The following is a 24,005-nucleotide window of genomic DNA, read 5'->3' as shown; positions in this document are numbered from 1 at the left end:
GCCGGATGCGACGCGACGCTTACGTGGAGGAAGTCAGCCAACCCAACAATCTCGGCCCGCGATGATCTTGATAAACGGACTAATCCATCTTCACCGGATCTAAGACATTATGCGGGGGTCACACGGAGAGAGATGATTATGCCGGGCGCCTTGATCAAACGGTCTTGGTTGAGCCTCAACTGGCCGCCAAAATCGGGGGACCGGACTAGCTGGGACAGCACAGATCTGCGCCATCGCCCTACTCCTCCCTCACCCCCTCCGTCAAGACTCAATCGCACTTGAGATGGAATTAGGGGTTCAAAGAGCTGCAGACAGTTCAAAGCTTCCCGCAGATGCCAAGGCTCGTTCGGGCCCTCTCGAAATGGCCAGGGCCGCGTCAAGTCTGCGGAGAGGAGCGACACGCTTGTGAGGTGGTTACTTGGCTGCATTTCTCGGACGAACTCTGCCTTGATTGGCACAGCTGATATCGTTCTGCAAACGTGTTTGGCCACATTTGGGCGGCCGACGGTCCTTTGGCACGCACACCACCACCGGGTCACAAAGAAACCATGTTTATGGGGTTGAAACACTCTGATCAAAGACCACGTCAAACACACTGCATCTACCGTGGCAAACCAACAGAATCATGTCTCCAATGTTTGCTTCGACACCAAGGCACCAATCTGACATACCAACATGGCGGTTTCCCATCGCTTTCTCCCCTTTGCCCCTGAATCCTGCGGCTGGCGAGAGAGACATCCCGCACTCACAGGCGGACTTCTCCACGGATGCCCGCCGACCTATTTACACACAACCCCAACAGCCCAAGAAAAGAAAAAGCCCGCCGCGCTGCGCTAGCGCCGCAAGCCTCACGTCTGCTTAGCTCCATGCCCCAACGTCCGGCTCGGCGGGAGCACGGCCGGGGCACGGCCGGCCCGGTGCCAGTTTAGCCTCCTTGCCTGCGTCTCCTGCAACTCGCGGGCACTGGCCCCCTTCCCATCTCTCCTTTACCCCCCACCACCACCACCGTGAACCAGCGAACACGGCGAACCTCAAACCGTCAGCGGCGTAACGGTGCGCGTCGTTCTTGTCTTGTCTGCATTGGGGGGATGGTCCGGCGTGGATGTGAAGGGTGATGGTCAGGGGAGACAGACGTGCCGGAGGAGCAAAAGGCACCGTAACCTCTTAAGTCGTCTGAAGATACCACGAGACACGAACGCCCGGCCTGAGCGAAGGCATGGAGAGACATCTATAAGAACCTTCCCGGAGCGATGTTTGGTCATCGTGCATCTCCAGCTTCACTCTCCACCACTTTCCCACAACAGACATACACACACTCACTCAACTCTCCCTCACTCTCTTCATCTTCCTCCCCCGAACCAACAACCCAAAACCGCAAAAATGCCCTCCACCGTCGTCTCCACCCCCGTCCCCGCCGGCGTCGACCGCAACCAGGTCCTCGCCGCCATGCACAATCACGACCTGATGGTCAAGACGCTTTGCCCGGCCCTCGTCTCCTACAAGCTCGAGTCCGGCTCCGTCGGCCTCGGCCAGTCCGCCACCTACTCCGTCACCGACAAGAAGCCCATCGGCCAGACCACCTATCAGCTGACCATCAGCAACCTCGAGGACGGCGTCGACACCCTCGTCAACGCCAAGCCCCCCGTCGGCACCCTCGTCATCCAGGGCAAGTGGCGCGTCGTCAACGAGGGCGCCAACCTCATCCTCCGCGAGGAGGTCGACATCGAGGCCAACATGCTCATGAAGAAGATGGCCAAGGGCAACGTCGAGAAGACTCACCCCGAGCAGCACGCCGCCCTCCTCGTCCAGGCCGGCAAGGCATAAGAGACCTGCCTGTGTAAGAGGGCAAAGTAGTTGCATGCGGATATACCCTTCAAACTTTGTATAGTTGAGAGAACTTCCGCCTTATCCATCCAAGCGAAAATGGTTGCGAATTCGGCGTTTTAATATGGGGGAACTTCGGGGGGATCTTGTCACATAGATGAGACTAGACGTTTAATGGAACTATGAATTGGAGACTTACAGTGTGTGATGATGATGATGAGGTCTGTGTGGCTTCGCCGGTGCGTTTAGACTCGAGATGGTAGTTGTCGGTGAGATTAACTTAGAAGCTGTCGACAAGACTATGTCAAATTCGCCTAAGATCAGGACGCCTCGTCTGATGCACAATTGATCACATTTCCAGCATCTAACTCATTGTCTTTGAAGTAACTCTCATGATTCACATTCATCCTCATTACACCGACCCAGCTTTCTCAGCCCCCTCCGGATCATGCGCCACAACCTCAATCTCAACCCTCATATCATCCTCCCCAAGCCTCGGCACACCCACACACGTCCAGATGGGCTTATGGTTCTGCATCCACTTGTTGAAGTTCCGCACCATCGCCGCCAGCGCCTCGTCGTTGATGGGCACGTGGTACGAGTTGACGCGGTACACCTGCTCCCACCCCTTGCCGCCGGCGTCTTTCAGGCTGAGCTCGACGTTCTCGAACGCCCGGTCGATCTGCGCGTTGATCTCCTTGAAGAACTCGCCCGTCTTGGGGTCCCAGCCGCCTGTCGTGTCGTTAGTTAACGTTACGCGGTAGCAAAGGTAACATGAAGGGAGGGACGAAGGAGATGGATGGATGACGTCGTACCCTGGCCTGCGCACTCAATCTTGTCGCCCACTCTCACAGCCTGGTTGTAGCTAAAGGTCTTCAGGTTCCGTTCGCCGACACCCTCGTAGGCGTAGTACTTGAGGTGAGACATCGTGATGGCGTCGGCTTCGGTTCGGCTGTTCTTGTCTTTCTTGTGTCAGGGCGGTATCTGCCGTGGCGTGGTGGTGCGATGGGCTGATGTTGGGAGACAAAATAAGTCTAAATATCTACTCTGGAATGAAGAAAGAGATAGACATGACTTGGAAAGACCCCCCCTTTATACACCACTTCCAAGACCCTTTTCAGGGTCGGGAGTGCGTCATGTCGCCGGAACATATATTCCATGTGCGGGGCTTGGGCGCATGTAGTTTTGAAATCACCGCGCTGAAGACCGTGGAAGAGGAGAGAAATTGCGCGAGGCGATGTTTCTTGCCGCATCGGCTGTCAAATTCACGATGGTCTCACAGGGAAAGACAGAAAGAAAAATATTCTCGCGATTTGATATCTTGAATGCCTTGCAATGTCAGACCCGTGCCACGATGGTACGATGTCCCTCCTCTCCCTTGAGTGCTTTTGGCGACTCGTGCCAGGCGCAAGTTACGCCACAGCTTAAACCCACGTGCAAAAAAACAGGAACCAACAGGAGAGTCAGAGAAGAATGTGTCGCTCGATCTCTGGCAAACGTCATTTGCCCGCACTCATCGACGACAGGGAGTCCAAGAAACCAACAAAAGGGAGTAAGGTATTCCAGACATGAAGAGTAAAAGATGAGAATGACCGTTTCTTCTTGCCCGCTAACGCTCCAGACCCAGGGCTGGTTGCGGCCTAAAAACGGCACTAGGTCGAGTCCGGCAGGACCCATTCAAAAATTCGGCCCCGGCCGAAAAAGCCTAGGCATCGCGATGAACCCCGTCCGGACCTGGCTCCGATGGGGAACCCTCCGGTCTGACCGGGAATGCCACTCATGCGCGGGACGTCGACCACTTCACAATATCAGGGGACGTTGACCGATCGGCCATCAAGGCCGACCTACAGCGCGCACACTCGGCGGGCAAGATGGCGTCTTGGATTCAGCGGCACTGCTACACAAAACCTGCAAGCCTTCCCAATCACCGGCAGGACATCTTGCATGCGCCGCCAAGGACACCTAAATCACCACACACCCCTCAAGCAGAAGCGGCGGGATGATCTTCAAAAAGCCGTGCCGGCGTACTTCTCCTCCCGCCTTCCCGCACTAGAATCAAACAACATGAAGCCACCATCACATGATGATGACAATTCGCATGCGCTCCCGCTACAAATCACCAACAGATGCCATGTACATTCGACACAGCATCAGGGTCCTCAAGCCCCTCAACATCCAAACACTCTTCAAACCTCGCCGAGCATCCCCCGCGCCGATGATCAGTCGTGGACAAACCCGACGGGGCCCTCAAACGCCAGCCCGCAAGCCCCCAGCCCAACCATCCCGCCCCCCGGGGCCCCGATCACAACCGCTTTCTGACAGATCGTCCCCTCCCCTCAACATGTCGTCATCAGCCCTCTTCGCCCCCTGAGCAAATAAGCATCGCACAACAGCAATTCGGTCCGTGGTTCGTCGACTGTTGGCCCCAAAAAGGCGAATTGGCTTTCCCCCGAAAAAGAACCTCGTCGGCGGCGCGTAGACGGGACGCATGTAATCCAGCAGACTTCCCACACTCCAATCACGTCTGATGTCAGTCGTGTCGCGCCGTCAGCCGTCCAAACGACGTCGACGTCGTGCGACCGACGCTCCCTGGTGTACCCCCGTAAGTCGCGTGGAACGGTCGTTAGCGGCATTCGGTGTCTGTCGTAAAGCTGTAGCTGCAGATGAAGTTTCCTCGTTTCCCGTACTGATACCGTCTCGGCATAAGCCGACCGAGCCTCTTGTCTTGTGTTCCCCCATTTCGTGTTCCATCATCCGTGTTCCGTCGGGTGGCTGGTGGTCGGGCCGCGACGTAACTGTTACTCGGGGTGGCGAATGACGTCGTTGCAGCCTTGGGGATCGTAAGCGGTGGATCGTCGCGTGGCGGAGGTAAAATTTCTGACAGCCGCGAGGTATTCGTGAACGCCGGCAGACTGGATATGGGAGATTTGGCACTCAAACCCGCTGGACGATCTCGTGTTCTACATTGCTCGGTACATTGCTGTTGTCGCATGTCTCGGTTACATGAACCACACCACTCACGGTGTCTGCCACAAAACTTTGGTTGAATTGAAGGTTGGCGCCTTCTCCGCCTACAAGCAGGTATATACACAAAAATGCGAACGTAAATGTAATAATTCCCGAGGCCTGAAGCCTTTTACCAGTAACCGTGACGCCTAATGCTACCCAATGCCCAGTGTCATTTGATGGTGTTGAGAACCCCAATGATGATGATGATGATCGTTAGTGTACAAGTCGCGAACCGATGCAAGTTTTTGTTATCCACTCCAATACCGTAACCGTGCCGAAGCCTTAGACGAAATGATGAATATAACGCTGTAGGCCAACTCGGCCACAAGGGGTATCATGCCCTCGAATCCTGAGAGCTGTGTCCGATTATGCTGTGTAGCGAGCGCCCCGGGGTAATCTGCCCGGGTAGTGGGATGTCCATGGTTGGCTGAAAAGCCGTGCCGTGTGCTCGGTTGGCCAGGCTGATGGTGACCTCAATCTGATGGACGAACAAGTGTATCTCGCGTCCCGATCGTTCGTGGATGTGTCAACGCGGACCAGACTATGCTGGGTGTATCTTCCTCCTCTTCCGCCGCTGCCCTGCCGACAGCTTATTTCTTGCCCTTGCTTGGTGGCGCGGTGATCTTGCTGGTGGTCATGAGATCGCCAATGTACTTTTGGAGGAACTTGTTGTTGCTGTCGAGCTTGTCGTGCTCTTCGCGGACGGCTTCAATGCGGTTGAAGATGGTGAGCAAAGACTCTTGGAGTGCCTTCGCGTGTCTGGAGAGCGCTGGTCAGCTTTCAGGTCCACAGCATGACGCGGGGTGGTTCGAATCCCTACCTCTTCAGCTCTTCCCTCGCCTCTCTACCTAGAGCCTCAATGTCTTCGCTCGTCCTCCTCGGGCTCATTGCCCTAACGTCGTCCGGTCCAAACTCGGTATCGATTGGCCCAACAGCTGAGCTGTCCCTCGGCACGACTAGCGGTCCACTGCTCTTCCGGCTCGGTAGGCGAGGGCGAATTGGGGTAGGCTGGTGGATCTGGGGCTCGTCGTGCTCGTGGTCGACCGATGATGAGGAAGAACTCGAGTGGGAGCGCTCAATGTGAGGAGGCAGGTGCGACTCGCCGTGCTGTTCTTGGTGTTCGTTGTCCATGATGCTAAATTATCGTCGTCGCGATGCTATGACTTATTTCGGGGTGCCGATTGTCGGTGAGTATTATGGTAGACTCAGTGGAGGTGGGATTCGGTTGAGTAGGTATGCAGATATTGGCAGGAGTAGGAGTGCGAGAGGGCGGCTCAAAAGGCAAATGTGGTTGAATCGAATGGTACTCCGTCACCAGTTCCAAGTTGGGAAACGGGGTCTTGCCACCATGCAAGCAGGGTCAGGGCTTAGTGCAGTGAGCGAACAGTGGCGGAGAGGGGGGTAGTCGAAGATGAAGGAAAGAGTCAGGTGGTTGCAAAGGTGGTAGCGGTGATGGTGGTGGTGGTGTATATGGGGCGTGAGGTATTATGGAATGTAGGGGTATTGGTGGTTGTATTCCGGAAGCAAGTAGGGTCCTACCGGTCTCTCAAACAGGGACAGGAGCCGGAGGGCGGGAGAGGTAGGGAAGAAGAGCAGATGAAAAAGAAGACAACCCAAGAATACGGGCAAGAGTGAGAGAAAAAAGGCGCGGTGGGCCGCAGAAGGGTATGAATGGGGGACGAGGTCTCGTGGGTGTGGGTGGGTTTTTGGGTTGGGCAGAGTTGTCGAGGAGTCGCTTTGAAATTTTCCCCTTCCCCTTGTCTTCCTTGTCGCCAGGTGGTGGAATATGGGTCTCTCTTGATGCTCGTGGGGTGTGCTCGTCAGGTTCGCCTCGCGCCGGGTGGTCCTCTCTGCTAAGTACCCTTCCCACCAAGTAGAGGTGTGCCTAGGTACTGCGCAGTATCCGTACGGATACTGGTTTGGTTTGCTGGCTTTTGCTTGTTGGCAAATGCTGGCCCTTGATGGGTGGGGGTCTGAAATGGCTATCGGAATTTGAGGAGCGAGAGAAAAGAGAAGAGAGCCCCAGAGAATAGGTGATCCGAGAGTGGGAATGTCGTGGGAGTAATACGGGATTGCGACCGAGAGTCAAGGCGGTTGCGTCGACGTCGTGTGTGTCGGTAGTGTATGTAGTGTACGTTGTGCGCCTTGTGTTCGTTCAAGGTACTCTGTACAGCAGACGGGAGTACAATGGAAAACAATAGGTGGGAACAGGAATTGCCAATGGCGAATGGCAGAGAGCAGGAGGAAATGGACGACAATGGCTGGCTTGGCTGGGTGTGGGTTTGGGTCGACAGTTGACGTCTACAGGCGAGCAGGTGGCCGCGATCTGCAGTACCTGGGAGGGGGGGGGGGGGGGGGGGGGGGGGACAAGCGCTGCCCTGAGTGATGACTGCCCGCTGCTAGGCCTGTGGTGTCGATCGGAGAGTTGGAGCCTTTGTGCCTTCCGCCCAATGTCGTAGGCAGGACGAGCGGTATGATGGTCGTTACTGAGAAGAGGGTAGGACGGGGGTGATCCCCAAGGGTTGTCGAAGGCTTGGGAGCCTTGGATTGCTTGGGTTCAGTCAGGGTGGAGGAGGGTGAGGGATGGGCACGACAGGGGTAACCAAGTAAGTACCCTGCACACGAACTAGGAAGTAGGGAAGAGACAGGACCAGCGCGCAGGGGATCCGTAACGGGTTGGCGACTGGCTTAAGCGGCGGTGTGGAGCAGGATGATGTTATCGCAACCGTTTTGTTGTATGCGTATCGTCTCTGCAACTCTGTTGTGTTGCGTCTCTCTACGTAGCCAGGTGTTTACTAGGAGAGAGAGCGAGGCTATTTGCAGCTTTGGTTGGTCGGTGCGCCTCAAAGCGGTGGTGGGCGGACTGCGGATCGTGTGGTAGTGCTGAGGTTGGCTGTCTCCCGGGTACTCGAGCGCGAGAGAGGAGCTGAAGCCGAAGCTCGACGTTGATATTGACGATGGGCAGAAGATATGCTCCAACGGTTGTGCGGTGTGCGATGTTGAGTGGTGCTCCGTTGACCGGTGTGGATGGCGAACGGTGGGTGGGAATGATGGGGCCGGCGTCTGAATCTGAACCTGAACCCTGAACCTCAGACCGGAGGAAGTATCGCGACGATTCAAAGCAACATCTGGGTTCCGGTTGTCTGGCTTGTCTTGTGTGACGTGAAATGGAGGTCAAGACGACGATGAGATGCGCGCCTGTTTCTTCTGCGTATGAGCAACTCGGGGGTATTATCGCAGTCAGGCATTCATCGACGGTGACACACACGGTTGCGATGATGCAGGCGGTACGGAAAGAAGGTCTGCCTTATGCAAGCAGGAGAGATGCCGGGTCTCGTGGTGTTGTTGATCCGCTGAATCGAGGAACTGAGAATGCAGCACCCACCCACGATGGTGGTGGTGTCTCTTGCCGCGGTGTGCTGGCCCCAGCTGGCGTCTGCAGGCTGCCGGTGTTGTTCTGCTCGCGGGTGCAGGGGAGAGACACACCGACACTGGAATTGAGATTGACGAGGGCTTCAGCTCGATGCCGTTCAAGCCATGCGTAGACGGCGTGTTTGCGATGTTTGCACTTGAGACGGACGGATGCTAGCTCTCTCCCCCACCTGCATGTCTGTGCAGCCACTGCAGCGGTCTTTCCTTTCCTTTGCTTTGCTTTGCTTTCCTTCCTCTCCCAGCCCCGATCGAACATGGCTTGTGGAAGGCACGAGTCGGTACGTACCTGGTATCTGCCTACCTATTAAAAGTCAAGATTTGGAACTGCGAAGGATGGAAGGCAGGCACGATGACGGAGGAATCAGGGAAGGTGCTTCCAGGAGGTACCGTACCTCAGGACTTCCTTCCCTCACTGTTCCCAATGGAAGCTGCTAAAAACAGGGGACTGCTGCTTCCTACCGAGACAACGTCGCGCCTGCCTTTCTTTCTTGCACTCTGACTGGTCTCTTTGTCCTGGATTCCTGGAAGCCACGCAGTACGTAGCGGTACGTACCGCACTGGCGGGTCCTTTAATTCCGTGTCCCGGGCCTAATTTGGCACTCGAACCTCAGGCATGCTTTTCTGCCCACATGTCACTCTGCTCTTTTCCCACACATTGTGACGCTGAACGGTGCGAAGCTAAGGTGCTCGCATCTTAACTCGGTACGTGCCTTTTTTTTCCCTCTCACATCCCCCTCCCCTCCCAGGCCCTTCTGCCTCACCCGCCGCCTGTCCCTCGCCGCCCCCCCTCTGTCCGCTCATCTCCTCCGCATCCGCCGTCCTTCACCTTGAAACTCACGATACTTCGACCTTTTCCGAATTCTTCTACGTACACTAGTCGACGGCACTAACGTGTGTGACACGGAGTCTTACCGACACATTGTCTCCATCAACCAGCCATCTGTCACTTCGAGAAGAAGAGTTTTATTTTATTTTTCCCTCTCCTCCCTGCCCTCTTTCGTCTTTGCTTCTGCCTTACCTCCACGGACGTATCCTTCCTCACCGCATTCTAATTTCTAATCGTTTCCCCTCTCGATCGTCACTTTCGGCGTTGTGCGACCGTTGACGCCCCCCCTACTCCTGCCGTGTCAGCTCCCTGCAAACCTCTGCAGCATGAATGACCTCTGCCATGATGGCAAAAGCAAAGCCCATGGCGGGACAGAAGCAACAATTTTGTTTTTTCCTGCGCTGACCTCACCTCCGCTGGCTGCTGACCTGCTTTCCACGTGTACAGATACCGCAAGCTCCCCTCTCGTCATCGAGGGACCCCTGAATCTACACACGCACCGCACCGCACCGCAGAGCGAAGATGCACACGCAGTGCAAGGCAGCCAGTACCTTGCCGCAGCGGCACGAGAGACGCAGTACTCCCACTGTACTGTACAATTGTCTTTCACCTCCACACCTCAGCCGCGGCCAACCAGCTGCAGCAACGGCAACCCTTTGGACCACCCCTGCCGCCGAAAAATTGGCTGATCAGCGCCTGTGACGCCATACCCTCCACGGTCAAGACTGGGATCCCCCCTTCTCCACCCGCCGCGACGAAGCAGAGCGGGAACTTGGGAAACTTGAGGTGAACTCGGAAACTTGGAGGAATCGCAACCTGCCGCCAAGCCTCGCGCGAGCCTTTTGACTGGCGCGCGCCCTTCTCCGCCGCCCACTCTCCGGCAGGCACCAGCCGGTTTGGCGGCCTTGCCGCAAGAGGGGCATATTAAGCACATCAACAACTACACGCCAACCAAAGGCCCGTCGTGATATTATGCCCAGCCTACAGCGGATTCCGATTGCCATGTTGCCTTCCATCTTGAATCACCGCCCCTCAGTTTCCAACACCACCCGCCGCTTGTTTCGCCAACCACATCAGGGGCCTTGAGCTACCTCAAGCACTTGTTATGGGGGCACGGGGGTCCGCGCAGGGTTGCTGTGGGGGTATCTCCTTGCCCTTTGACCCCTTCATGATCGATCAACCATCCCGTCCAACCGTTTCTTCCGCTCCTTCTCGTGTTATCGTCAACAAGCCGTCAGATCAGATACGACGGATTCACCTTGGCTAGCCATCATCATATCGTGATCATAAGACGATGCCTCGTCGTCTCTCTCTCTCTCGTCAATTCAACTTGCTTCACCAGCCCTCATCAACCGTCATGTCGGATTCGTTTCTCCCGCCGGAGACCGGCGGAGCAGGGCATCCATGGCTGACTTACTCGTGGCGGGGGATTGGGCAGCCACGATGGCTTCGTCGAAACACAGCGGCAGCAACGTCCACAGGCGCCACGGTCCCTTCCTGTCACATCTCGGGATACCGCCGTCCGCAAAAATGACAAGATCCCTATCCCACTGGCTGCGCGCTGAGGTAGCGGTAGGCCCCCAAAACCCTCAGCCGTCACTTGACTGCCCACACCCACTCCAAGACCCTCTCGGCCCCGTTCCTACATTAGAACAGCCGCCCGACCCAAGTCATATTCAGCGCGACCTTACGGATACACGAATGTCCCTCGCGCACACTACATTAGCTTGGCCAGCGCCACGGGTCCGACTGGGACGAGAGACGGGGACGGGACAGGGACATGCAAGGCAGCACAAGCACAAGTCAAGGAAAGGCATGCCGGGCAGAAAACCGAAGGCGCCGAAGTGACATGAGGGCAGCCTGCGTTGCCTTTCCTAATCTGCCTGCTGCACATTCACCGGTTACGCTTACCGCTTACGGATAGTCGCTGCTGCAAGAGAAGGAAATCAACCGTCGAAATCGCGAAAGAAGCATAACGCTGTGTGTCTCCGATGCAGGGACCCTGGAAACAATGACTTCGATCTCAAGAGCCTTTTCTTCGCTTCGCTTCGCGCAGAGCCCCCCTCCCCTTGTCCTCCCTTCCCCTCGGGCCTTCATATCTGGCGCTTGTCCAATCCCCTCAACTGTCAGCAACAAACTTCCTGCTGGCCCCTTGAACTTTGTATCGGAGGCCTGAACCCCCATTCTTATTACTTGAACCATCCATTTTCTTTTCGGTTCCTCCATTTCCGATGCAGTCCTGCGGCTGCAGCTGACTGAACGGCAAACCCGCCCTCAATACGCAATTATCTGCCTGCGCCCCTCCGAGTGACTTCAGCGCCACAACCGTCGGATCTTTCCTGTTGCTGCAAACTCAACAGCCAACCTGACACACCGAGGGGGTCCCCGGGCAAGGTACCCCGGAGCCCCTGACACCGGCCGAGTGATGTCATCGGATCGACGGGTCAAACCTGTCCCTCATTCGCCTTCAGCCTCTCAGATCTCTGCTCCGTTCAACCACTGCCATCTTAGCAGGCGGCTCCCTGCCTCATAACACACCTCCGTCCAGTCACGAGTCAAACTCAGCCCTCTTCTTTGCCGCCATCCCCACATCCGTCTTCGTCACCCTTCAAGCGGCGTCTCCCCCGCCTTACCGCGCAGGTCACTATCGTTCGGCGTTCCGTCCAACCGTGCGGTCCAAGTATCTGTCATTCTGCCGCCGGTGTTGTTTCACCAACTCGTCAAAATAGCCAACGTCTGGGGAAGAACGTTGGGGGCTACATCGCTGACAGACTTCCGCCAGCTTCGCCAGGGAATGCACACTAACTAACATGGACACCACCACCATCGCCTCAGCTTTTGCATTATCAAAAGAGACGATCTCCATGCCCAACTTCAAGCATCACCAGAGGCTGTTTGCACCGTCCCATGGTTCGCCTTGCTACCATCCGAGGCAGGTTGGCTGAGAACGCAAAAACAAGAAGCCTTGGAACGGCATCGGCTCAGTTCAGATAAGATTTGCCTCACCGTCTCACCAGAAACAAACCATCCATCAGGACCGCCGTTACCCCTCGACCATCGTTCGTCGAGTCATCGTGTGTTTTCCAGCAGATCTTCCCGTTGCCACTCGCCCAGACGGCATTGAATCCATTGCATCGTGACAGGCAGATCATCGTCATTAGAGAGAGCCAATGCTTACCATGCAACAACCAACCTCCTCCCCCTCCGTGCCCACTCCCCGTCCTCCCCGATACGCCGCTGAAATATCCGGAGACATGGCCAAGTCACAAGTACGTGCCGGAGATGGTGAGCGGACGTGATCATCATCATTACATGTGCATGCGGTCCACGAAACCCACGAACAGTGGGCAGGCAGGGCAGAAAAGACGGTCTGACGGATACTTCAATGACTCTCTGATACAAGTCGTGTACAGCGTCGCAGTAGTAATGCCCCCCGCGTCATGTTGGCTATGGGGGAGAGGCCGTCTTGAACAGATGGTTGGACGAACGAGCCCCTGCTCCACCATACGCAACAACTTACCATCGACCATGGTTCCCTTCACAAACCCCTTCGAAGCGGGCTCCATTCTCATCCATACTTTGACTCCTTGACGACCTTGGGACTTTTCTTCCAACAAAACCAGAAATCACGGAAGTCCATCCGGTTTTTTTCTTTCTCTCCTGCACCACCCCCTTGGCCGCACAACCGCAGTCCTGCTCCGCGTTGCAACCTCGCACACCAAGCATTCCCCGGCCGGCAGGGCATTCCATAAGTTTTGCTGTTCTTTTCTCCATTGAGCAGCGCTCAGGACTATTTCAGCAAGAGTTGCAAATATATCGCAGTAAGCGTATGAGCCAACAAAACACCCGAAATGAAATCCCCGACACTTGGGCGCAATCCGTGCAAGGAGCCTGCTTTCGCAAAATAGAAAAATCCAAATGAAGTGCCCGCAAGCCACAAACACGGCGCTGCTAACCCGAAAAGAACACTGGAATGCCATCATGGCATTTCCAAAATCTCCCAAACGTTCTCCCATGCTGCAAGGCCCGGCTTTCTCGAGATTTCGCCGTCTGCGTGATCTTTTGCCTTTCACTCTCTGTCCCAATCCCATCCAAACGAGGAACCCCTTCTTTGCTTATTCTCGCACTCTGCTCTTCTCTCCTTGCCCTCGCTGTTCCCACGCCCACGCCCCCCTTCCCCTCCCCCTCTCTCTCCCAAGACCAAGATTCCCAACGAGGTAATAATAGCAAACGATCGGCGGTACCCAGCACGCACGACGAAAACTCAACCCCCAGCCAGCGCAGCGCAGCGCGCCCGGCACTCAGGAAGCACAGGAAGCACAGTGAGCAAGAGAAGCAGCAGCAGGGTGACGATCCCACAATAAGCCCGACTCAGCCGATCATCCGGCGGCCAATGGCATTTTCTTGCACGGGGATCGTCATAAAACGGGACATATCCAAGGGATTGGCAGAGACCGGCCGTCCCAAGGTGTTTTGTTGTGTAATCCCCGCTGCTGCACTGTACCTTTTGTACCGCGCATTTCCATCCTGCCTACAAGTGACTTTGCGCTTGTGTGCTCGTTGTATGGACGGGTTCGGGGGCCGGTGCTGCTGCAACTTCTTCGTCCTGTCGTGCATCCTGTTCCTGTTCCCGCACCGTCCACTGCCTTTGCTGGACCTCCGGCCCTCCGGCCCTCCGGCAACGGACGGCCAACCAATGACCCTGTCACGGAGCATCCTCACATTTCATCGACAGGCTCATCAGGCACGGCGTGTCTTCGACGTCTCCTCTTCCGCTGGAACATCAGAGCAATAATACGACGCACCCGTCGTTGTTTCCTTTTGCTTCTTACTTGTTTCCAAATCATGTTCGCGCGCCGCCACGGTGTTCTCGCCCCTCCGAGAAGAAAAACACGGAAAACTCGTAGACACCCTTCCGGCAATCTGCTCGTCTAACCGTCCGCTCACATGGCATCGTGACTCTTACATCCGCCCTCCGCAGCCCCGCCTCTGAGGCTGTTCTTCCGAGAAAGACCGGAGCTTTCTGGAAACGCCTACGAATGAACATCGTCGTGGGCAGAGACGCCGGTGGGACGCAAGGGCAAAAGGTTGTAGCGGCCAATTTTGACGACCACTCCAAACTTGGAACTCCCTTGCCTCTTTTCAAGCCATGTTCCCTTTTCGTATCGTGACTTCTTTCTGACTGCTGGCACTCTCCCTGCACACTCTGCGTGCCCAACCCCCTTCGCCATCACATCCCCGCCCTTTCCTAGCCCCAGCACCCTAAATAGACGGCCGATGTTGGTTTGCCGATGTCGTTGGCCGCCTGTTTGGCCTCATGTTCTTATCCTGCCACGTCCCCGTCTCTCATCAGCCAACCAAAACGGCACCCCACCGTCGTCCGTGAACTTTGGCTTTTGCACTGGGATGATGGACGGAGAGAGAGGGGCGTCTGATTTACATGCACAGCGCGCGGCGTTGCGCTACGTTCGGTGGGCATGACAGCCGGCGGCGGGAAGAGGTCAGATGAGACCGGACGGCGACTTCTCTACACAATAGACGCGCAATCACCTTTTTCTCTCTGCTCTCTGTGTGTTTCTCCACAACCAAACTGCTGAGTTGTTGATGCCCAGTCAGCGGTCCTTGCTGCGCTGACGATGTGCGGCTGGGGTTCGGTCGCGCGAAGACCCGCAACTTCGTTTTTATTTGGTCCCTCTGCATGTCACGGAGTCCTATCCGACACCGTGGCTGTCCGTCCGTCCCCCTCCCCTCGCATCCCGTCTCACTTCGCATGTGACGTATCGGTACCGGTCCTGTCTTCGTGTAATGGTAATTCCTTCTTTCCGGGGTTTACGATATATCGGTTGCCACCACAATGCAGCAAATCAAGATCAGATCAGGTTCTACTACGTAGTATTGAATTACATCTCCGTGGCCAAAATATTTCCTCGGAGCTGCGTGATCCCGCCAAGTGAAGGAGGGATTGGGAAAGCCGCCAGCCGCCTCGCCGCCGTCGCCGCCGCCACCAACGCCGGTGCCGTGCACGGCTCTAGAGGGTAGCTCCCAATCTCGGACACTCTCTCGGCGGGGGTTTTTGCGGTTCAACGTTCAAGCCCAACTGACCTACACTACCAACCCAGCCCAAGAAAACCACACCGGGGATTTTCTTCCACACAAGGGAGATACTTACCCACCCATTCTCCAGAATTCATTCACGCTCGGCCTTCCGCCGGCCGAGTGAGTAACAGACAAAAGCCCACGTATCCCTACGAGGGGTTCGTGTTCCCATGATCGGCTGGTGAGGGCTTGGCTCCCATTTTTCTCGTGTAGTTAGCGTGTTACCGCCGAGCCCGCGTTCGCTCGTTCGACGCGTGTTCCGTTCGCGGTGAAGATCAAAAACTGGAGAACATTACAGAAAGCGCGCACATTGCAAACTTCGATTCCCCAAAAAAATACTGATCAGTTCGCAGATGGAGATGACCCACGTGGGTATCGGTTATCGGGCGCTCGCGCGGAGAACGAGAGAAAGAAGGTGACTCAAGATGAAATCCCGGTCGTTGTTGCGTTTTGGCGCCAAACTTGAGGATACCGACATCCAACACGCCTCTCTTGGGGAGCTAAGAAGTGTGATGATGCTGCAGGCGATGAAGTTTGAAAATCGGGACATGCTCCGGGAGTACCGGTTTGATTGACCCTAAGCAGAAAGCTTGGCTCGGATTCTGAACGAGGAAGCTCCCTTTTCCGCAATAGATTGTCCGTCTCTCTGCAGGTGAATCTTCTCCCCTTGGGGCTTCCCTTGTAGGTGGTGGTAGGAGGAAAGTTTCCGGGTGCGGCTGTTGAGCGGCACATGTTGTTTACACCTTGGGGGTCTTCAAGGTGGCCATGCTTACTGGATGCTTGACGCCCACGCCACGTAGAACCAAGGCCGGCTCTCAACGAAGCTTTGGTATGAGTGAGTTTGAGATGGGAGTGGTTTAGAGGCAGGGTTTCGCTGCGGGCGCGAGGAGTGCTGGGTTGCTCACGTCGGATCTTGAGACGGGATGAGACGACGACGTGAGAGGGTGGCACAAGGAGGGATGGCGATGACGGCTTCTCTGATGATGAGTGAGAGAAGAGGGACGGGGAGAAGTTTGAGGGTTCTTTTTGAGTTTGTCTATGACGACGATACCTGCCTGATTCGTGAATGAGGTGAGTTCGAGGGCTTGCTTGATTGGGGGAGCAGCGTGGGATGCCTACAAGTTTTGGCTTTTCGATGGGAAGGGGATCTCTTACACGAGGTTAAGGTTTCGATGTCGTCGAAACTCAATTCTGGACGGAGTTTACTCCTGAGTTTTGAAGGGTTGGTGGTGTTGGGCTATTGTCATTGGCTGCTTGGCGGCATTTGAGGTGGGAGACAACGTGAGAGTTCCAGCGTGCTTGAGAGAGCTGATTGGTTTGTGCAATCAACTGCGTGGTGACTTTTCGCTTTCATGATGATGTATCGTTAAGTTGCAAACCTGCAGCCCGGCTCCGAAGGTCTGGTTACCGGCTCCGAGACTTGTTGATGTGAGGAAGAGTTGTTGATTCTCTCACAAACATCATCCTGGCTGGAAGTAATCAGAATCGTGTGTTTTCTAAGTCAGGGCGACAAAGACACAGGCTGAGATGTAGGTTAAGTCCTAAAAGAAATCATGATTTCTCTTAAAGGCCAGCGCAGTTGTGTCAATTTAATATGAGAGGCTCGATGTTGTCGTCGCACGTGAGAAAAGATGTCGTGAAGACTATATATCGTTGCTTCAGTCCTCTTCAGTTCTCTAAGAAAGTCAGCCTAGCAATCAATCTGATCCCTTAGACTCAATTAACCTTTCGACATGAAGGCTTTATATGTGGTAAAATTAAGGCATTGGCTCTTGAGAGTCTTATTAGATGTCTAAATTCTGTAAACGAGCATAGACTTCTAGCCAAGCAGAAGGAGCTTATAACCTACTAATGTCTGTGTTAAATTTGAAAATGGTCGGAGGATATGCTCAGAACAGTTGCGCATGCGTGTTTTTGACTAGGTCATATATCTGATAGTAAACATGCTGCAACTTTATCTATCCAAAAGATACTGGATACCAAGTAAATAATTGTCAGTATCTCTATGGTATGTTGAAGTTTGGTCCTGCGGGTATAAATACTCTTACACTCTGGGAATTATCTAGACCTCTGGTCCCATGGCTACAAGCAGCCTATTGTACATGTCGAAGTATTCCCGAAGGGACAAACAATCCTGAACTTGAATATTCCTTATCTCGCAGGCACAAATGGACGTCTGGTTGTGCGACGGTTCTGGATCCCTCCTACCTTTCATCCTGTCGTTCATTCCTTTCTTGGGCTTTTCTTCTCACCTCGACCGCCACCGCGTTCACTTCTACAAAAGATTTAGGGAACATAAAGTGGAGGGCCTCAGCCGACTTCTCACCTTGACCAATCTTTTGTTTCGAACAACCTTTCACCTCGAACCTTTCACCTCGAACAATCTTTCACCTCGATCAATCTTTCACCTCGACCAACCTATCATCTAGACCGGCTTTACACTTAAGGTAATCCAGTTTCGTCCCCCCATGCAACCTTTGCCTCCCACCAGCTTCTCACCTCGTTCAAAGCTGAAACCTCAACTGATTCTTACCGCGTGTGCTGTTCCATCTAGTTCAACTTTCATTTTCTCTTTCCCTGCCTCTTCATCTTTCACCCACTCAATCCTCCTTCAAAACTGTTGCGAATTTCAGCCTCCTTAGTAACAGTCCTCAACAATGCTGCGCGACAAACACAAGGACAAACGGCACGCATTTCACAAGTCGTATGATAGCTTTCGGTTCAACACGATGGATGCCTCACCAGAGATTCAACGTAGACCAACCAAGAAAAGGAAGGAACGGACGGGCGTGGATGAACAGCCCGGACCACAGGCGGGATTAAGAAGCAAGTGTGAGAGGTCGACGGAAGGATCTACGGAGTGCGATAGATCCGCAAACCCCAAGCGGAGAAAGATTGGTCTCAACCAAGCGCATGTCAAACCGTCACCACCTTACCAAAGAGGAAGCTGCTAACCAATAAAATTCAGTTACCTTGGCTTGGACGATGGCAGCACTGCCATCAGGGCCAGTCTTTGCGTCGAAGTCGGAGATCGTAGCATCTTCTACGATGTGAGAGACCCGGAATGTCCTCCTCAAGGAGCTAACAACGGACAAGATTTCGACTTCCCCTCGGCGCTCAAACCATCCACAGGCCAGACAGGCCACGACGCGCTTCGCGCAGGTGGATGGCTGAGTGTTAAATTTCTCATCTACGAACTTGTTCGACGAGCTACCGACGACGCCAAAGTTGACAAGGATGTCCAGTCGCTTCTGAAAAAAACATTCAAAGGCGACCTCATTCTAAAGCAGAAGGAGCGAGAAGAACTTACCACAGACCAACTTCGTGCGCACGTCGTGGAGTGTTTACGAAAAGTTGCCAAGGCTACCCAAGACACGTGTGATCGAGAGGGTCTATCCTATGACCGCATTGCTGTCACGCTCCCCGTCACATGGAACACGCCGCCGTTCCAGACAATGTATGCAGGCATTCTGGAGGAAGCGTTTCCGAACATCACTCCCGAAAACTTTGTATTTATCTACGAAGCAGAGGCCGTGGGTCATTATCTCCTACACGGTCATATAAGGGGCATTCTGCAAAGACCAGAGGGCGACGAGAAGTACCCGCACAGGGTTATGGTTGTGGACTTTGGCGGCCACACTGTGGTAAGCATTTTTACTCTTAGCCTATGTCGAAACCACACGTGCTAACAGGATTATAGAATGGCGTTACGTTCCATCTGAGATGGAATGAGCAAGAAAAGGAAAACTCCAAGCCTGCTTTCTTCGCCACTCAGAAACCCTGGGGTAAGTTGAGTTGGGGGAGCTGTGCGTTCAACATTTTCTAACATATGATAGGCGCTCCCGGAGGATCAGAGCTTTACGCACGAGAAGTTGAGAAGGCACTCCGCAAGGATCCGGAATGTACCAAAGGTAGCCAGGATGAAGTTGAAGAATGCGTCAAGGGGTTCATGGAGTGCCTGAAGCTGAAGCAGGGTAACCACGACGGCACAGCCTTTACCCTCGTCTGTGACAAAGAACCACATATCTGGCAGCCTACTGGGCCCGCGGACGCCGCACGACTATACAAGAGAGCATTCGATAGACCTCTCAAGGAAGTCCACACCAAGATCACTGCCAGAATGGGCAGAGCGGTACCGACAACTGTGGTTCTTACGGGCGGCAGCTACTTGAATGCGGCTGCGCGTGCAGCCACAATTACCAAAATAGACAGCCAACCCGGATGGAAATACATTGCGCTGTCCGAAATACGCGCAGTCTCGGACATGTAAGTTGGCAATTTCTGATACAAAACGGCGGCCGTGGCTGACAATGTTTTCAGGCGATTGGTGGTTGCCCAAGGTGCGGCCTTGGCTCTCTCAAAAGCAACGTCTGTTGCGGAATTTATGAAGCAGGGTGCTGCTTTTGCCCTCCACTCACCGAGTCTGAAGGGCCCAGATGGCCTGGCGACGCCAAATATTCCGACTTACAAGAAGCAGAACTGGGAATTTGATTTCCATCTCCGTACCGAGTCTCGCATGAGAGTCAGATGTGAACCTTTTCATCGAGGGACCATGGAGAACCTGAAAGACCCCGCCAAACGGCGCATTGAAGTTTATAATGCCTACGACTTTCTTGACCTCGGCTCCCGGAGAAAGGGATCTTACAGGATCTCATTGGAACACGTCCGGGAAGACAGCAAGGACTTTATGGTACTGCGAGAGAAGGCGGAGGAAGATGACGGTGACCCGGACAGCCCCGAGGTGCACGAATGGAAGCTTCCGGTCTACGTCGACATCGGCCAGTGTGTTCTTATGGTGGATCAGGATGAATTCGACCTGCAGAAGTTGAAGCGGGAGTGAGCAGATTCCGAGAGACATGGCTGACCTTTAGGGAATCGTCTGTAGGAGCAGGAATTTGGAGCTCAGTGAGGTTACGGGACAGGGGATTGAATCGGGACAAGCAGTCCAGGTTGGAAAGTGAGCTCGTTGCTGATGCCAGCGACACGTATACGGCAGATATTTGCGCCAGGCATTTACGTTTTGCGATTGGACGAACAGAATGAGAATTCGCAACGTCTGACATAGGAACAGAGCAGGTAGATGGTGCAATTCGCCCGTAGGCTTTAGCCCGCCACCAGATTCAGTTGGCAGAGTGGCACTTCACCTAAATAATAGAGAAACGATATGAGAACTATGCCTCAGCGTTGCTGGCTTGAACATTTACAATCCAGTCTGATAGTCTTAACGTAGGCCCCATGCAGAAGGAACACGTCAGGACCCACAGATAAGTACTGGGGAAAAAGCATAACTGGAAAAAGAATAGGAAGGAGGAAGCTAGGAGGGATAAGCCGTATTAATATGTATATGTACATATATACTTATGTATCTATAATACTACGCAGGTGCTTTTGCGGGTAAGCTTTAATTTAGAATAATATAACACCAAAGCCTAACTTATTTACATTACTAGCGTATCACTCGAAGCATTACTCCAATTGAATATGTCGAGGCGAGACATTCTAGTGAGGCCTCACCTATGTCATGTATGTGTTCATCGTCTTTTGCGGATGCGTCTCATTCTCCTAGAGCAAAGGGCATTCAAAAGTAATGCATCGGATATCTAGAATCCCAGAAAATGAAGAAAGCCGAGCAAAATATGAAATAAGATAAAGTAGACCATGAAGAAATGTACCAAAGAAACACACGAGAGGGAAAAGCCAAGCACGACGTGTAGCAGATGTCCGCCAGTCTACTCAGCCATAGTACCAATAATAACCGCTTCGCCGAACCAGCCAAGGAAATATGAAGAACTGACGGGAAAAACCTAACATTTTGTGTACAGCTTGTATGTATCGTGTCTCTTCGTAGACTCACAAATTTCCAGGAGACCGATGAGGGGTTCAGAATAAGACAAAGCTCATGAGCAAAGTTTGCTTCGGTTCGCCTCATCAAACAAAGAGTTTCAACAGCTAACGGGAAAAGCCTACAAACGTGTCCCACGCATATCTCAAAGGATCCTCCAATACCCCCGTATGACCACAAATAAACCTCCAAGAAATTCGAGGCTTCGCGCCTGGGCACAAAACCCAACGGCACAAGGCATGAATCCAGTGGGCAGACAACCCTAAAGCCCTGTCTGAGTATGCCCAGTTTCGCATTGCAACCCCGCAAAACGTCAAAATGGGTGACAGGCAGCCTCAACTGCAGACACGGGGTATGTAGTCGTCATGCCATGAAGACCCAAGCTCCGGTCTGAACCTTGGTGGAATTTCCAGTGACCCTTGTCGACCACCGTGCTGATGACTTGTATCAACCCCTGGTTCAGTCAACTCTCATAGAGCAATGTCTTGCCTAATGCCCAGCCTAACACTTAGGTACGTGCGATAAGTCAGGCTAGATAAATCATATGAAGTTGCCAAACGGGAGAACACGCATTAAAAAAGCACGGTTAACGATAGTTATTTGTGGGTATAAACATTAAAGCTTCTTAAGGATTTGAACTCCCGCAATAAATTAGCCCTTGCCTTCCCCTAGATACATAATAGTAAACTATAGGAGAGGGGGCTTATGCGCCCAGTGTGCAGTGCCCAACATCAGTAGAAACCAGATAACAAACCTCCCGTTTCCCCACATTCCCCCCTCTTCCTGACCATCAAAGCTAATCCACGGGAACTTTTTTTTTTTCAAAAGCTTCAATTTTAAAACTATAAGGGCAATGCTTATGCAAAGAGGTCTAGTAACCTCTTGTAGTTACTAGAACCCTGAACCCGCCGCAAAACCTCCATGTTCATACGTTATTGGTGGGATGCTGGTGTGTGAACCTAGAAGCTCCAGTCAAAAGTGTCATCAAACACCATTCGAGGGCCCCGCGCCGCCGGTGGCGCCGAGGTGTCCGTGGTCACCCCCGTGCTGGCCCGGGTGGGTCTTCTGGGCGCCGGGCGGGCGGATGTGGAGACCCAACGCGGCGGGGTCGATGTTGCGGTGTCCCCAGAGGAGGAGGAAGCCGAAGCCAGGCTTGGCCAGCACGTCCAGGATTCCGTAGAAGAGGGCCTCGGAGTCCGGGTGAATGATGTTGCCGCCCTCGGCGACGCCCCAAGCAATGGGGTACAAAAACCACAGGAAGATGGTGAGGACGCCGCAATTGGTGTAGGTGCGCTGGATGGAGCCGCCGAGCGCAGCAGCGTGCTTTCGACCCTCGAAGACCAGGGAGTAGACGACGTAGAAGAAGGCAAACATGCCAAACACCCAGTATCCCCACTTGTAGCTCGTGCTGGTGAGAGCACCAACAAGTCCGGTGACAATCATAACCTCATCAGCGAGGAGGGCAATCATAATAGACGGCCAGGGCAGGCCAGCGGTGAGGAGAAGATCCAGAAGCAGAAGCGGCGTGGTAACGAACCAGTCGATGTAGCGGACGTAGTAGATCTCTCGGGTGCCGGCGCCGGAGACCTGGCTGTCGTTGGGGCGGGGGAACTCGACCAGAACAGGTGTCTGGCCGAGACCGGCGCCCATGGAAAAGTACGATATGCAAGCAACAAAAGTGATGGATGCCGTGATGTAGTGGAACAGGCGGTGCGTCTCGCGCTTAGCCATGCCCATGCCGAGGAAGGCGAGAGTCGAGACGGCCATAATGGCGCAGACGGCGAAGTACCAATCCGAGCCGCGGGTGGTGACGGCCAGGTCGGCCTGGGCGCCGACGCGTCGGTTGGTGTTGAGGGCGTCGTTGGCCATTGTGGTTGCTCGTGTTATGTGACCAACCAAAACTTGCTGCATGGGGATGATTTGTTCTCGAGTAAATGGGGATAATGAGGCAAGATCTGGAACAGAAATTCGGGGGGTCGTTATGCTTCTTGAGGCACTGCGACTCTGGGGAGCTGAGGGAGGAGAAAGAGGGGTTCAACCCACCCAATATATCCTCATCCGTACTCGTAACAGTGCTGCCCAGTCGCAACACAACATCTGATTTACACTCGAGACTAGGACACAGATGCCCAACCCCCCTGCCGACAATCCCGCATCTAGCCATGAATGCTTTCGCTAGGTCGGGCTGTAGTGAGCACGTCCCATTGGACAAATGATTTACAGGATACAGGTAACATCGTGGTTGCGGTCGCGGCGCACAATGAGCTCCGGATGACGATTAGACTCGCGATGGCGCGCTGGGCAGCTTGCTCGGACGTTTGGGCGCGAACAGACGGGCATTTTCGTTTCCCCAAAGGAGGACACCATCAGCTGGCAGACAGGATGGTAGCCTCCGCCCGTGGAAACGCACCTACGACAGAGACAAGACGCGGGGCTGCTACTACGACGGGCGCTACGGCAATCGAGTGAAAGCTTGCCCAGCCATGTTTGCTTTTTGGGCACGAAGTTTCCCTGCGTTGCGAATGATATTGCGACGCGCCAAAAGGGATATTGTTGCGTGTTCCGCTACTGAAAAAGGAGCTAGCCGAGTTGCGAGCCGTATTTCCGACGTGATCAGTCTATGACGAGGTTCAGCATTCTAGGCCCATTCCCACTGACACGAGAGAGAACAAGGACAGCTACCTGGTGATGAAGGAGCTGCACTTTGCGACGAGTCACCGCTAGGTAATTCGTCCACTCGGTTGCCATAATTAGGTAACAGCACATAGCGTCTGCTCCGCGGATAAAGACTTCGTGTCGATGAAGTCACCACTTTGTCCGGGCTCTGCACCGGATGCTGCCGAGCGGTATTCCCGGGTCCCACAATGCCCGGAGCTAGCGCCGGCAAACGCACTTTTCGCCAAGTTGTCATGTCACTGGCCGCATATTTTCTTGCATTTCTGCACGCGAGAACGAACGCCGGTCCCCCCTCGAGGT

General features: G+C 54.2%; 5 protein-coding genes across 5 annotated transcripts; 2 read left to right on the top strand and 3 right to left on the bottom strand.

Moving 5' to 3' along the window:
• Positions 1–1,380: 1,380 nt before the first annotated feature.
• Positions 1,381–1,824, top strand: CGCA056_v000095 (uncharacterized protein; the record flags this gene model as incomplete). Its single annotated transcript, XM_037315356.1, has 1 exon — positions 1,381–1,824. One exon carries the CDS (start codon positions 1,381–1,383, stop codon positions 1,822–1,824), a length of 444 nt encoding a protein of 147 aa, XP_037185178.1.
• A 412-nt stretch (positions 1,825–2,236) lies between these two features.
• On the bottom strand, positions 2,237–2,751 carry CGCA056_v000094 (RutC family protein; the record flags this gene model as incomplete). The annotated part of the gene is made up of 2 exons (XM_037315355.1): positions 2,237–2,556; positions 2,640–2,751. The coding sequence occupies 2 exons, from the start codon at positions 2,749–2,751 to the stop codon at positions 2,237–2,239; spliced, it is 432 nt and encodes a 143-aa protein (XP_037185177.1).
• Positions 2,752–5,423: 2,672 nt separating this feature from the next.
• Positions 5,424–5,964, bottom strand: CGCA056_v000093 (uncharacterized protein; the record flags this gene model as incomplete). Its single annotated transcript, XM_037315354.1, has 2 exons — positions 5,424–5,592; positions 5,654–5,964. 2 exons carry the CDS (start codon positions 5,962–5,964, stop codon positions 5,424–5,426), a joined length of 480 nt encoding a protein of 159 aa, XP_037185176.1.
• A 9,648-nt stretch (positions 5,965–15,612) lies between these two features.
• On the top strand, positions 15,613–20,027 carry CGCA056_v000092 (uncharacterized protein; the record flags this gene model as incomplete). The annotated part of the gene is made up of 5 exons (XM_037315353.1): positions 15,613–15,752; positions 18,156–18,831; positions 18,888–18,972; positions 19,024–19,453; positions 19,508–20,027. The coding sequence occupies 5 exons, from the start codon at positions 15,613–15,615 to the stop codon at positions 20,025–20,027; spliced, it is 1,851 nt and encodes a 616-aa protein (XP_037185175.1).
• A 2,725-nt stretch (positions 20,028–22,752) lies between these two features.
• CGCA056_v000091 (uncharacterized protein) lies at positions 22,753–23,795 on the bottom strand (the record flags this gene model as incomplete). Its single annotated transcript, XM_037315352.1, has 3 exons — positions 22,753–23,126; positions 23,440–23,647; positions 23,712–23,795. The coding sequence occupies 3 exons, from the start codon at positions 23,793–23,795 to the stop codon at positions 22,753–22,755; spliced, it is 666 nt and encodes a 221-aa protein (XP_037185174.1).
• Between the last annotated feature and the right edge of the window lie 210 nt (positions 23,796–24,005).

This window comes from Colletotrichum aenigma (genome assembly GCF_013390185.1).
Source record: "Colletotrichum aenigma strain Cg56 chromosome Unknown KSG_Cg56_contig01, whole genome shotgun sequence".
NCBI classification, from domain to species: Eukaryota; Fungi; Ascomycota; class Sordariomycetes; order Glomerellales; family Glomerellaceae; genus Colletotrichum; species Colletotrichum aenigma.
Note: the sequence above shows the minus strand (reverse complement) of the source record. Positions and strands in the feature narration are given on the sequence as shown.